This window comes from Eubalaena glacialis, chromosome 7, assembly GCF_028564815.1.
Source record: "Eubalaena glacialis isolate mEubGla1 chromosome 7, mEubGla1.1.hap2.+ XY, whole genome shotgun sequence".
Classification (NCBI taxonomy): domain Eukaryota; kingdom Metazoa; phylum Chordata; class Mammalia; order Artiodactyla; family Balaenidae; genus Eubalaena; species Eubalaena glacialis.
The window spans coordinates 80432532-80446295 of NC_083722.1; the positions used below are offsets into that span (position 1 = coordinate 80432532).

The 13764-nt window shown below is 44.8% G+C and overlaps 1 protein-coding gene across 8 annotated transcripts in view; it reads right to left on the reverse strand.

The window, feature by feature from the left end:
* The window catches only part of ARHGEF3 (Rho guanine nucleotide exchange factor 3), a 311303-nt gene that overhangs the window by 60745 nt on the left and 236794 nt on the right, over nt 1–13764 (reverse strand). Inside the window, exon 1 of one of the 8 annotated variants that reach the window (XM_061197019.1) lies at nt 9940–10194. The exons of the other annotated variants lie outside the window; for them this stretch is intronic. Within the exon in view, the coding sequence (XP_061053002.1) occupies nt 9940–10035 (96 nt within the window). The 5' untranslated portion in view covers nt 10036–10194. Of the gene's footprint in view, nt 1–9939; nt 10195–13764 lie in introns of those variants that run through there. 8 annotated transcript variants of the gene reach the window in all.

The following is a 13764-nucleotide window of genomic DNA, read 5'->3' on the forward strand; positions in this document are numbered from 1 at the left end:
GCTTTGTTAAAAAGGGAAATTAGCAAGTGGTAGAGAGGCATTAAAGACACACTAACTCCAAACTGAGACTTTCTCCTTGACATAATGAGAAAGATCAGAAGAGAATTGGAAAGGGAAAGCGATTTGAAATTATTTTGTGTCTTGTTTCCGTGTCACCTTGTCCTGTATCATTTGAGCTACCACAAGTGGTAAGAAACCCACCTTCTGGGAAATAAAGATCTAACCCAGTCCACTCATTCAGAAACAAAGACGCTGAGGTTCCAAGAAGCTGAGCCTATTTGCGCCCTGTCCCCAGCTAGTAGTGAAACTCTTGTAAGAACCAGCTTAGAAACAGTTGCTGCTAAAGAAATTCAGATGAGCATTTAAGAGTCCTCTGAAGCAAAGATTTCTTGATGTTGAGCCAGAACAAAGGCTCGCTCTTCTAAACTGTTAAAGCCTGGGAATAAAACATTCAGAGACTAACGAGAGAAAACCAGGTGTCTTTTCTGATGCTGTCTCCTTCAAAGTTCTCCGAAAAGGCTCCATCAAACAGCTGAGGCGGAAGGCAAGGACTCTTCACTGTGCATCTGTGGTTGACACTTAAGCTACCACCAATTTTTTCCTCTTCAGTCTATTTCCTTCTTCACAGTAGTGTCAGACCCCTTCTGCAAGACCACACCAATCACCAATCACCAACCAGCAAGGAGGATGGCTGACGAGGTGTGAGAAAATGAACCAAAACTGCCAAAACCTAACAGGATACAGATGGGCCACCCACACCCCCCCCCCACCTCCGTGAAGTCAAAAATAAGAACACTCGTCTTCACCAGTGACCTTTAATTATCTTCTCTGTATTTGCCTGGGGTCATTCTTGACATGCTTGTGTCACTTGGGGGTTATGGAATGTTAGCATTTCAATATAAGATAATACACTTGAGGAGGGAGCTTGCACTGGCCTTGTGTCAGGACCAGAAAGCACAGAGGGAAACCTTATCACTCGGTCCCCTTGGCCATCAGGCCCAACTCCATCTCTCTCTACCCACTGGCTGGTTCCCTTTTCCCTTCTGCAGCTTCTTCCTCCAGCAAGACTCCAAACTTCCAAATCTGACAATGTATGACACCTGATAAACATTTAACTTTATTTTTTTCAAAGTCCTGACATAGGCTCTCCGTTTTATTTAATTCAGTCAGGTTGCCAACTCTAGTGGTATCTATGGAAACAGTACCCTGGGGGAAATGCTCTATTTGTTTTTACCGTTTAATTATCACCTCTGGTGCAAATTACATCTGCAGAGCTCAGAAAGACATCATTTTAAGGGATGTCATCTACATGTACAGAAGTTTGTGTCTATCCATTCTTCGTGGGCTTTCTGTTTATTCTAACAGGGATCTCACATCAAATATAAAGTAAGACCTTGCACTTGGATCTGCAGGAGTGCAGGCCAAGCGAAGGGTCCACTAGTCCATTAGCCCCCAGGTGAGGTCACTGCATGCAGTGTTCAGGCTAAGTTTAATGGGGTTCACTTTGAACACTCCCAAAATAGTGCTGCTTACAACCAACCTCACTCAGGAACACGGCTGGCTTGAGCCAATATTCTGGTGTGCCAAGAGGTCAAGGCTAGTCAAGGAGGGACCAACATTTCGGCCCTGCCTCCTAATCTCTCTGAATCTCTGTTTCCTCAGTTGACAGACAAAGAGGACAGTCCTTGCCTTGCACAGGTCCCTAAGCTGTGCAAGATTCAAAGGAGAGAATGCATGTGAAAATAATTGACTGTTATTTGAACACTGAGTGGCATTGCTATAGTGATCACAATGACAAAGGAAGGGGGATGCTCTGATTGAAGCATCCCTTCCCCCACTTCTCTAGATCCCATGTGCACACATATACATTTAAATTGGTTACATCACGTATATAATTATGCTCAACTTTCCACCTCTTTATTTTTCCCAGGAACATTAGGGTATTTCTGTTTGCTAGTGTGTAACGGCTCAAATGATGTCATTGACCCCTGGGCCAGAGGCCACGGTACATGGAGCCATTCCCTCATTATAGGTCAGAGAGGTTGTTGGCTCTTCTGGCTGTTATAAGAAAGTAGGAAAGGACGCTAGATTGGAATCAGACAATCAGACTTCAAGCTTTTAGCACTGCCATTCCCGGCTGTGTGATCCTGGGAAAATCACTGAACCTCTCTGACTCCTGGTAGCCTTATCTTTAAAATGAGGATAATTATACTCAGGTGAGGCAAAGAATATAAAAGTACTTTGAAACCTATAAAATGTATAAACATAAAACATAAACATTATTGCAAATAATGTCATTATAAACAACTTTAGACACATAGCTTTATTCCCTCAAGACCTGGAATACTGGGTGAGAAGATTTGAACCATTTTTGTCTTTTAATATACACTGACAAGTCCCCTTATTTCACACAGAAGTAATTATTTCTCTTCAACATCCCCAGCTTTGGGTTTTATCATGTCTTTAAAATACTTGTGACATCAATTAGGTATGAAATATCATCTTACAATTATTTGCCTTTTCCATTTCTATAATTTCTATTAGAGTGAACTTTTAAAACAATGTTACTTTCATTGTTCCTTGTGTGTGAACTGCCTATTATTGTCTTTTTGCCCATTTGTCAATGGACATCTTGGAGTGTTCTTTTATATCTGTATAAATTATTCATATGACAAAGATTAATCTTTAGTCTGTCACCTCTATTTCAAAAATTTTTTCAATGTATTAGTCTACTTCTCTTGTCTAAGGAAGCACGTTAAACATAAAAGAAATCTCGTTTGTTGATACAGCATCATAGAGTGTCTTTACGCTGATCAACACTCAAGAGGACACTGAGGATGTCTGATGGAAATAAGCAAGAAAGAGAAAGAGACTGGACATTATGTCCCATTTGGAAAAGTTAGAGGAACCAGGACGTCTAGCCAGGAGAAGACAAGCACCTGGTGGAAGAGTGTGGTGTGAGTGCATGCGTGTGCGTGTGCAAGCACACACGTATGGAGTAGGAGTAGACAGTAGGGAGAGAGTTTTCAAATACTCAAGGAGATAACACATGAGGAAGTGTCACTGTATAATATTCAGCTCGAGAAAGCAACGTTACAATTAAGAAAGGATTTTCTCATGATCTACACTGAACAAGGATGGAATGTACAGCCTTAGAAGGTTCCTGGAAGTGTTTAAGCCGAGATCAAATGGATCCAGCAGCGGACAAGAACTGGGCTTCATGTTCTCAATACGCCTTTCCCACTCAGGTTCTCTAACGCAATGACCCTGGGTCATTTCCTGGAGGCTAGTTTTGTTTGTTTGTTTCATAAATCCCCGGAAAAAAGTCTGTTTTGCTACTCCTTTCCTCCTCATCTTAAGAGCCAGAAAAAGAAAAAAAAAAAAAGTCTAGTGAACTTACTGTTAAGGTTTCTGGTTCAGCTCCAATTAAGTTACTAATAATCAGCTGCCTTCTTGCAAAAGGACACAATGGCCCAAACACAGAAGGTCCAGGCACAAGTGTTTCTAGACTTAAAAAGACCCACTCCGTTTCCAGCCAAAGGTTTGGAAGCCTTTCTTGATTAATTTGTGCCATAGCCTCTTCTAAGCTAACAACCGGTGTCAAGTCAGAAAAAATGGAAGGCATTAGAAACCACTGGCCTTTACTCCTGATAGTCCAAGAGCCAACACAACGAGGATAATAGGCCATGCAATCACAGCAATTTCCTCATTCTGTGTGAGACCTGTACCCATTACCAGAGCTGACAAATTATGGAAGGCAACTGCGTGCACACATCACAAATGAAGGAGCCCTTCCAGATACGCACACACCATTAGTAACAATTACATGTACACAGGACTTTGCAAAATTAGGATATGATCAGTAATTTATTTTAATTCAGTTGTTATGAAAACAGTGGCACCGGTCCAGGATTTTATAGGCAATCACAGAGTGTCTTGAGAAAACGACACAATTTGCAAATATCCAGATGGCAGCAGGGGCTTCCAGTTACTGGTTTATGTGGAAGGCTAGTGGTTAATGTAGATAAGCAAGATGACCAATCACAGAACTAACAGTGTCACCTCCATAGCGCTGAGCACGTGGAATTCTGCCAAAGACCAGCTCCTTGGTCTTGAGAAACACAAAACAGAAGTTACCAAAGCCCTCCCAAACAAAGGCTTGCAAACCTCACTGCTGTGGGTCACAGCCATTCTATGAAGTGGCTGCCAGAGCGCTGACTAATGGTGGGTCTCCTATCCAGACACTCAGGAAAAAATGGGCCTTTGACCATGAGGCAATTTGCTCCAGCAGGCGGGTTCACCCTTCATGTGTTATGTGGTGAGGAGACCAGTGATTTAGTCATTTAAGGGCAACGTGATGTGGTTGGGAAAGTACAGACTTCAAGGTTAGACTGGGTTGTGAATACTGGCTCCTCCATCTACCGGCTCAGCCATCCTGGAAAGGCCACTAGCCAGCTCTGAGCCTCAGTTTCTTCTACAATAAAGGGCAGTTATACCAACCTCAAAGGATTACTATAAGGATGATTAGGGGACTTTATAGTAAGGCCCCTGTTGCACTGATGTGCATAAACAGCATTCAGGGAATTAGGATGGTGATCATATTTCTTAAAATTGTTTTAGGAATCTTTTTGAGATACAGAGGTCTTGATGATGATGATATTTATTGAGCACTTACTATGTGCTAATCACTGTACATGAATCATCTCATTATGGGAGAGCCACCATCATGCCCATTTTACCACTGAGGAAACTGGGGCTTAGAGAAAAGCACAGTAGATTGTCCAAGGCTATATCACTAGCAGGTAGTGGAGATGGCATTGGGACCTGGGCAGTCTTATTCCAGAGTTGATTCCCTGAACAGCCTCAAATGTACACATGTCAACATATTTTTCTCTAATAAATCTATTCCTAGTTCATGTGCATCTTGGAGGACCAAGAGCCCCAAGATACCGATCCAAAGGAACAAGCCTCAGAACCATGGCCGATGACCATAGTCAGATCCTATCAGCAAGTGATAGCCCTCTACCATCCATGTGGCTCCCCATCCAGCAACATCTGAAGCCACATGATTCATGGAGTCTATTTAATCACCTGATGAAACCCCAAGATTCTAACTTCAATAACTCCTCAGAACTATTTCCATGTAGTTGATTGTATATATGGTCAGTTCAACACTATATGATACAAATTCCAAGAAATGTATAAATTACTAGAAACCAGCTGACCCCTTTAGCTCTCCAGCTGGCACGTAACGAACACAGCTCCAGGTGCATATATTTCAAATACACGTGTGGACTGACTGGGGCATAAACTATGGCGGGCATAGAGTTCACCTTGCCCCTTAGAACTGAAGCTTGAAAGGTACCTCCTCAGTTAATAAAGTGCTCACGATTACATATTTAAAAGAAAATATCTTAAAAGCATTTTACCTGTCTGTTGTTTTGCATACCCACCCCCCACCTTTTTCTTCACAGAGGTAAACATCCTTAGATGCCACAAGGTACACTGGTATTAAACACTAGACTAAATCCAACAGGAAACCTGGCATTGGGTCTTGGGTCAGCTGCTGATTTTCTTAGTGGCCTTCTGCAAGTCACTTCCCCTCAGTATCCTTATTCATAAAGTGGGGAGAATAATACATGCTTTATGTTAACCTTACAACATTGTTGGATTCTCAAGTGAGACACTAGATGTGGTACTTAGAAAAAGAATTCCATCATTTTTTAGCTCTTTCCAAGTTTCCGCATAAGGCTACTGGCTGAGTCAAAGTTAGAACATGTACAAAGACAAGTCAGAGACATATACAAGAGAGACAAAGGCAATGACTACAAATACCACTAACTAAATCTGGCCTAATCTTGACCAACATCTGAGATAGTGAATATTAAAACCAAAAGTAAGCCGTCCATCAAATTGTCCAAAAATTCTTAGAAATTCTTAGAAATAACAGAATCACCACTTTGTGTTTTCATTAAATGGACCCCAAACTCTTAAAACCTTCTCACGAGGCTCCAGCATCCTTAGCCAACATATACACTCATTTGAGCCTTCTTCTTTTTTTTTTTTTAATAGATTTATTTATTTATTTTTGGCTGCATCGGGTGTTCGTTGCTACGCGCAGGCTTTCTCTAGTCGTGGCGAGCAGGGGCTACTCTTTGTTGTGGTGCCGGCTTCTCATTGCGGTGGCTTCTCTTGTTGCGGAGCATGGGCTCTAGGCGCATGGGTTTCAGTAGTTGTGGCACGCAGGCGCAGTAGTTGTGGCTCGCGGGCTCTAGAGCACAGGCTCAGTAGTTGTGGCGCACGGGTTTAGTTGCTCCGCGGCATGTGGGATCTTCCCGGATCAGGGCTCAAACCCGTGTCCTCTGCATTGGCAGGTGGATTCTTAACCACTGTGCCACCAGGGAAGCCTCTGAGCCTTCTTTTTATAAAAGCAAACCTCACCAAGGGAAAATAGTGACTTTTAACTTGGAATCAGTGTAATTCATTAGCACTAACAGCTTTTCTTTGAGTGACTTGATCAGGTGTTCTGAGCACATAATATGCCTAGAAGAAGCAGTTCCTCCTGGCATGAGAAGTAAGCACCCAATAAATACAAAAACAGATCAGTTGAGCAAAGCTGCATCAATGAATCAGAAGAAACAAGCTTAATGATGTCCACATGATACTATGTTTCTCTGTGAAAGTCTAGTGCTATGGACTAAGATGAACTAAGCTCCTTAGATTTTGTAGTTAATGATTAGAGCTGGAAGAATCTAGCTGGTTATGGTATTAAAATTAAACATCTGCAACCCAACTCATATACCTGTGTCATAAGAAATACTAGATTAAGGAGCCATATTGTATTAATGTCATAATCCATGTAGAATAATTTTAATATTTAAAATAGATAATTTAAAGAAAATAAAAAATTAAAATATATCATTTTTTTCTATCACTGAAAACTATCATTGAGATTTAAAAGTTTACAAATCATTTAAATCCCAAGTAGAAATTTTGTTATGATGTGCTTTCAAGAGAATGTTTATTGTTGCACATTTTTGCTCAAGTGTATGGCATCAAATGCACATCAGTGACACCCGCCCCTTCCCCATGAGTCTTGCCCTGCACGCTTGCTGCAGGGACAGGAACAAATGCTAGAAGGCACTTGCCCATGCAGTGCTGTGCCCACTGTCTTCCTCATAGCAAATTCTAAAGGAACAGCCATTATGAGTTAAAGGGCACAGGTGCTTTGTTTCAACTACCTTTGAAGGTCAAAAAGGACTTTGGATAGGCCAATCCTTCTTTTTAGCATAACCACATTCTTCCTGCAAGGAAAATGATCTTAAAAAATTACTCTCATAGGAATTCACAGTCGATGCCTAGCTTATAAACAAGTATATAATCATGTTTTTCAAAAGGCCAACTAGTGTATGCTGTTTTTTAAACACTTACAAATGCTGACGACACCTGCTGGTAGAAAATATGATTTTAGTTAACTGCTGATGGAGAAGTGAGGCCTACAAGGGCTGGCTGTCTTTTGAGCTGGTAACGAAGCAGAAAACGAGCCCCCAAATCACTTAAGTTTCTTTTTCCAACTTTGCCTATTGCCATTATCAGGAAGCGATATGCCAGATTAATGAAGCTAGGAGATGTACTGGACTGGACCCCTCTGACTCGAGGAGCATACAGCAAAAGAGATATTCCTACTCTGATTTAAACACTAGGGAAAAAAAATCCTTAATAGTGATACCTGAAAAATATTTACCAACTACTGTGGAAACTGTTCCTCTTCCACCCTTACTCTCACACCAGAACCTCCCCATGAAAGGAAAATAAGTCACATTTTATAATCCGGATTCAGCTACCATGAAGAAAATTGATATCTGACATCTGGTGATACATTTTTCTTACCACATTTGTGATATACAGATATATTTATATTCTAAGAACAAGAATAAGAAAAGATTAAGCAGATGGGTTTTATACCTAAGCCTTTAGCCAAACTACACAAAAATACAGGACTAAGTGACAGCAGGAAGGGACTAGTTAGAGTCCGGAGCTATTCTCACTATTCTTTTCTTTGACCCAATTCAATTTATTCATTAAACTAGGTTATGCTTCGTTTCTTTCCAAAAGGAGTCTGAGGGGACACTAGCTTCGCTGCTCCCACATTCATTAAATTATGAAGTTCCCACTGAAAAATCATATATCCATTCCAAGCCTGAACAACCTGAATTCTATGCAGGTATTGTCCTGTCAAAACTTAAATTAAGAGTCCAAACACCACTAAGGCCATCACACTTCCACAGCTGCTGGGAACAAAAACCCTTTATGAAAATACACAACTGAATTGAGGTGTGGGATGGGGATGGGGGTGAGAAGTTAGTTTGCACTCAACTTACAGAAAGCTGATTACAACCTAAGACTGCCTGGAGTCTTGTCAGCTTGGAGCAGCTCTTGTTAGAGGCAATGAATCTTTGATGCCATCCTCCCGAACATACATAATTCAGTGAACCAAGAGCACATAGCTGAGCAGACCCAAGGGTGGCAGGTGGGTGGACCCCCAAGAGCACTGTGACAAGGCCGGATGCACACTTGCCTCCAGACTTTCTTGGTCGTGGTGGGGCAGAGTGGAGATCTCCCAGATACACACCAGCGGAAATGATGACCTGGGTCCTGTGGGTTCCACTACAGCTTAGCCACAGCAAAGGTGCAGTCTCATGAAAGCAACCGTATTCCCCAAGATCCTCAATGAAAGAGAGGGACGCTTTCTCCTCCACCTGAACCCAACCTTTAAGGCCAGTGAGCTCTTTGCCAGAGATATAACACACAGGAGGAAAAGGCAGACTAAACACAAGCCAGGAGGACTCCCTCACATTACCCTCAAGGCACAGGAAAGTTACCAGAAAGAGAAATGTTTTCAATATTCCAAGAGGGCTTCCCACTGCCCGGAGGAGTTTAATTCATTTTAAGAATCCATGTGGGAGACACTCAGATTACTCATTTAGCTCCCAGACACCCAACTGAATGACACCCACTGGCCACAGGTGACAAGCAGAGGTGCTGTGACCCGTCTTTGCTGCCAAACAGCTGCAAGTCCAAGCCTGACAGATGAGATGTCCTGAGGGGTCCACAAGAATGTCCCCCTGCGTGGTCAACCCCTGCAAGAGGAAACCTGTGCTTAAAGGGTACCTTTTCCCTGGACTTCCGTGGTGGCGCAGTGGTTAAGAATCCGCCTGCCAATGCAGAGGACAGGGATTCGAGCCCTGGTCCAGGAAGATCCACATGCTTCGGAGCAGCTAAGCCTGTGCACCACAACTACTGAGCCTGCGCTCTGGAGTCCGCGATCCACAACTACCGAACCCACGTGCCACAACTACTGAGGCCCGTGCGCCTAGAGCCTGAGCTCCCCAACAAGAGAAGCCACTGCAATGAGAAGCCCGCGCACCGCAAGGGAGAGTAGTCCCTGCTTGCCGCAAGTAGAGAAAGCCCGCTCACAGCAACGAAGACCCAACGCAGCCAAAAATAAAATAAATAAAATAAATAAATTTATTAAAAAAAAAAAAAAAGGGTAGCTTTTCCCTGACGACCAAGCCCATTGATGCAGTAAGTCCCTCTTCGGAGTGGATCGACAGTCTGAGAGCCCTGCAGGACGCAAAAGAGAGGCAGGGGCAAAGAGCCTGCTGCCCTCAGGCTGGGAGGAAGAGAGATGGGGACAGAGGAGGTGGCGCTCTCTTGATCCATAGAGGGGATGGAAGGGAGGCAGAGAGACAGAGACAGAGTTAGAGATGGAGACAGGGAGACAGAGAGACAGAAAGAGTGTATGAGAGATGGAGAGAGAGGAAGAGGAATGCACAGAGTGAGAGATGGAAACAGAGAGACAGTGACACAGGGAGGGAGCAGAGAGAGTAAGAGATGGAGAGAAAGACGGACCCGGAAAGGTCCAGGTGGAGGCCCTACCTCGGAGTCCTTGGCTGGACTGCTGGCCGAGGGTACTTCCAAGCTGCAGTTCGCTCTCTTGACCGTGAGGTATAAGGGGTAATCCTTGGCTACCATGGCAGCTGCCGGGCCTGCCCGTTGGGATGTCACCGCTGACCCGATGCGACCACAAAACTCCCAGGCGAAAGGGGGTCCCAGCTCCACGGTGCCGGGCGTCTGCAGCGGCTACACGGAGACAGACAGCCGGCTTCTAGCCTAGCTCGACCTGACTCTGACGCTCCGGCTACAAGGGGGCGGAGCCTAGACCGAGCCCGCCCGTCTAGGCTGGGGGAGTGGGCGGGGCCCCGCCGGGCCCCGCCCCCGACGCGTCCAGGGAGCTCCCAGGTGCCGCCTCGCTGAAGCCCCCTCCCGAGCCGCGGCGGTATACGGCGGCTGGACCCTTCCTCCCGCGGGCCCTCGGCTCGGGGCCACCCAGCCCAGTGGCAGCTCCAGTTGGGCTCCGCGGCACACTTGGGGTGGAAGAGGCGGCGGGTAGAACGGAGGTTGGGGCGAAGCCGGGCGGAGGCAAGCGGCCTTGGGGGAAAGTAAGCGTTTTAAAAACCCACATGAAGAAGCAGTATTCTGTCTTTCCTTATTCCTAGCCAGTCTCTCCCTATACATTTTTTTTTAAATGAACACTGGAGTATAATCTACAAACACTATAAGGCGCCCATTTTAATTGTACAGTTAATTGAGTGTTAACAAATCTAAACACTCGTGTAACCTCCACAATCGGGACACCAAACATTTCCACCACTTCCAAAAAGCTTCCTAGAGCCCTGTCTTCTGCGCCCATTTTTAAGTATGAAGAGGCTGGTGAGAGGCTGCCTGCCACTCAGAAGAGGAATCTGACAGGGTGTGTCAAGATAAAGCTGTGCAGTGATGAGCCGGCACTACCACGCCTTACTGGAGAAACACACTGCAGATGCCCAACAGGCAATTATAAGATCATTCCCTGCAACCCTGTCTGGGACAGTAAAAAACCCAAATTGGAAACAACTGTAACATCCACCAATGGGGAGTGCTTAGGTAAACTCTTATCACTATGGAACACCACTCAGCTGCAGTCAAAAAGAAGATGGGTCTGTGGGTGTGCCATGGAAAGATCTCAAATGTATTAGGTTCAGTTAAAAAATAATTGCAGAGTAAGCACAGTATAATACCATTTGTGTTAAAAAAAAAAACCACATCTACAAATGGATACCATAGGGCTTCCCTGGTGGCGCAGTGGTTAAGAATCCGCCTGCCAATGCAGGAGACATGGGTTCGAGTCCTGGTCCAGGAAGATCCCACATGCCGCGGAGCAACTAAGCCCGTGCGCCACAACTACTGAGCCTGCACTCTAGAGCCCGTGAGCCACAACTACTGAGCCCGTGTGCCACAACTACGAAAGCCTGTGCGCCTGGGGCCCATGCTCCGCAACAAGAGAAGCCACCGCAATGAGAAGCCTGCGCACCGCAACGAAGAGTAGCCCCCGCTCGCCGCAACTAGAGAAAAGTCCGTGTGCAGCAACGAAAACCCAATGCAGCCATAAATAAATAAATAAATAAATAAATTTATTAAGAAAAAAAGAATACCATATATTTTCCCATTTGTGTTAAAAAAAACCCACATCTACAAATTTCTCTATATTTTCTATAGAGAAATGTAGGTAAATACCATTGAAAACCATCTGGAAGGATCCACAGCAAGTTTTCATAGGGCTGAAAGAAGGCAATCAGTTCCAAGGGAATTAAAAGTAGTGGACAAAGGAGCCTTCACATTATAGCTAATACGTTCTTAAATTTTTTACATGAAAAACATATCCATGTGTTGGGAAATTAGAAATTAATTTTAAAAATATTAAAATGAACATTATCTCAAAAGTTATTTTGTAGACTGCAGTGTTGAATTTTTTCCCCCTCCTGTCAAAGTCATGGCCACAGCAGGTGGGGGTCTAGGGAGATGACGTCTTTCCTTTTGACTTCTTAGGTGTGCAGGAGGTAGTGGGAATGGAAATATCTAGTCTCTGTTTCAGTGTTCTCTGCTCCAGCTGAGGCCAGAATCCAGCAGTTCCTAGTTTCCAGGCAGGAAACCTCATGATATACAGCCCTTTCATCCCCGCCTCGGGGATGAAAACCCACACGCTGGCACTAAATTCGCCGGCTTTCCTGCCCAGCTAGTGTGGACAAACTGCCATCAGAAGCAGAGAGAATCTGGTCCAGTTCTGCCAGCCTCACTCTTGCCACCCATGTAAAGGAAGCTCCTGAATGAGTGAGTTCCAACTGACACCGAAGAGAGCACCTGAATTTTTTCCCTCAAATATACACCCTAAAGCAGTGGGAAGGAAGTAGTTGAAAAAGAGGTTTGGGGTGGGAAAGAGTGGCTCAGGACCACTGATTTTTTTCCTACCTGTATTCCTGAACACAACTTTGTCCTTTTAGCCTGAACTGTGCTGATGGAGAGCTTACACAGATGCTCACTGCAAGTCTGGCCAAGCTTGCGGTGGGGAGTGAGGGGAATCCCATCTCCAAGGGCAACGAACCAAAGCAGCCCCTGATTAGCTTTGCCACCAAAGGCCTCCCACAGGGCTCCTCTGGCTGCCGGGGATTTGAGCTGAAGCACCTGGAGCTTGCTCCTCATTCCCTTCCTCCGCCTGCTCCTCTGGCCCCCACAGGCCCACCACCTCAACTAGGCGGCTCTGGCCAGTAACAGTCCCTTCACGGACGGGCTTTGATCCCTGCTGGAGCTCACTCGGCCTCGATCTCCAGTTGGGAAGTGTACATTCAGCACTTGGTGAAGAAGAGAGTGACCCTGGTAAACTATGCCAGCCCTGGGACTAGGCTACTCACTGCAGGATTCTCCAGACCAAGCACGAAGTCTGGCATATGTAAGTCCAGTGTAGTAATAAATAAACCCTCTGCAAGAGAGGGAACTTTAACCTCAAGTACAAATATTGTAGAGCAAAGAAGAGTCATATCGGTTGATGAAAAGGCCGCCATATCCACTTGCTCTTCAAACATTTTTTTTGCCCCCCTTCAAAAGATGGAACCATAAAAATCAGTCAATATACATGGCACAATATATGTGCAGCAAACTTATGTCTTTCCCAGTATGTATGCTAGGCAGAGAGAGATAGGAAGAGGAAAAGGAAGAGGAAGAGAGAGAGAGAGAGAGAGATTGCTAATGGCCAGTAACAATTTAAATTGTGCTGGGGAAAAAAAAAAAAAAGCACAAGCCCCAAATGAGTGCAAAAGGGAAGATGGGAATCTGGAGTTCCTTTGGGTGGTCTGATGCTTCCAAGCCTCTCACAGCTTGAATGTCTCACCGCGGTGAATAAGATTCTGATGTTTAAAGACATATATTTTTCATACAATAAGGCCTGTAAACTGAAACCTGCAATTTTGGGTATACATAAGCCATGTATGTGGTCCTTGAGACATTTAAAGGATTTTCAAGGGTATTTTTGACTCCATGCAATTTCCACTTTCAGAACCTCCCTTGTGTGTGATGCGCTACTCCAACATTAGCAGATTTGGGCAATCTGCATAGGATTCCAACCAGGGGTGTCCATGGTCAAAGACTTGGTCAGAAAGCAGGCTGCTCTACAGGAGGGCTCCCAAGCACAGCCCTGAAGCTGGTGTCACAGTGGAGAGAAGTCAGTCCAACTCTGCAATGCTGCCGAGCTGAGCAGCCCCAGGAGCCCAGCATTCCCCATCCTGCCTATGTGTGTGTTTATGGGCTTAAGAACAACACTGCCCTAACAGTCAGCTTCACTCAAAGCAATGGCACAAAGTGCCTTTCAGAACTCGCCTTCGGCACAACTCG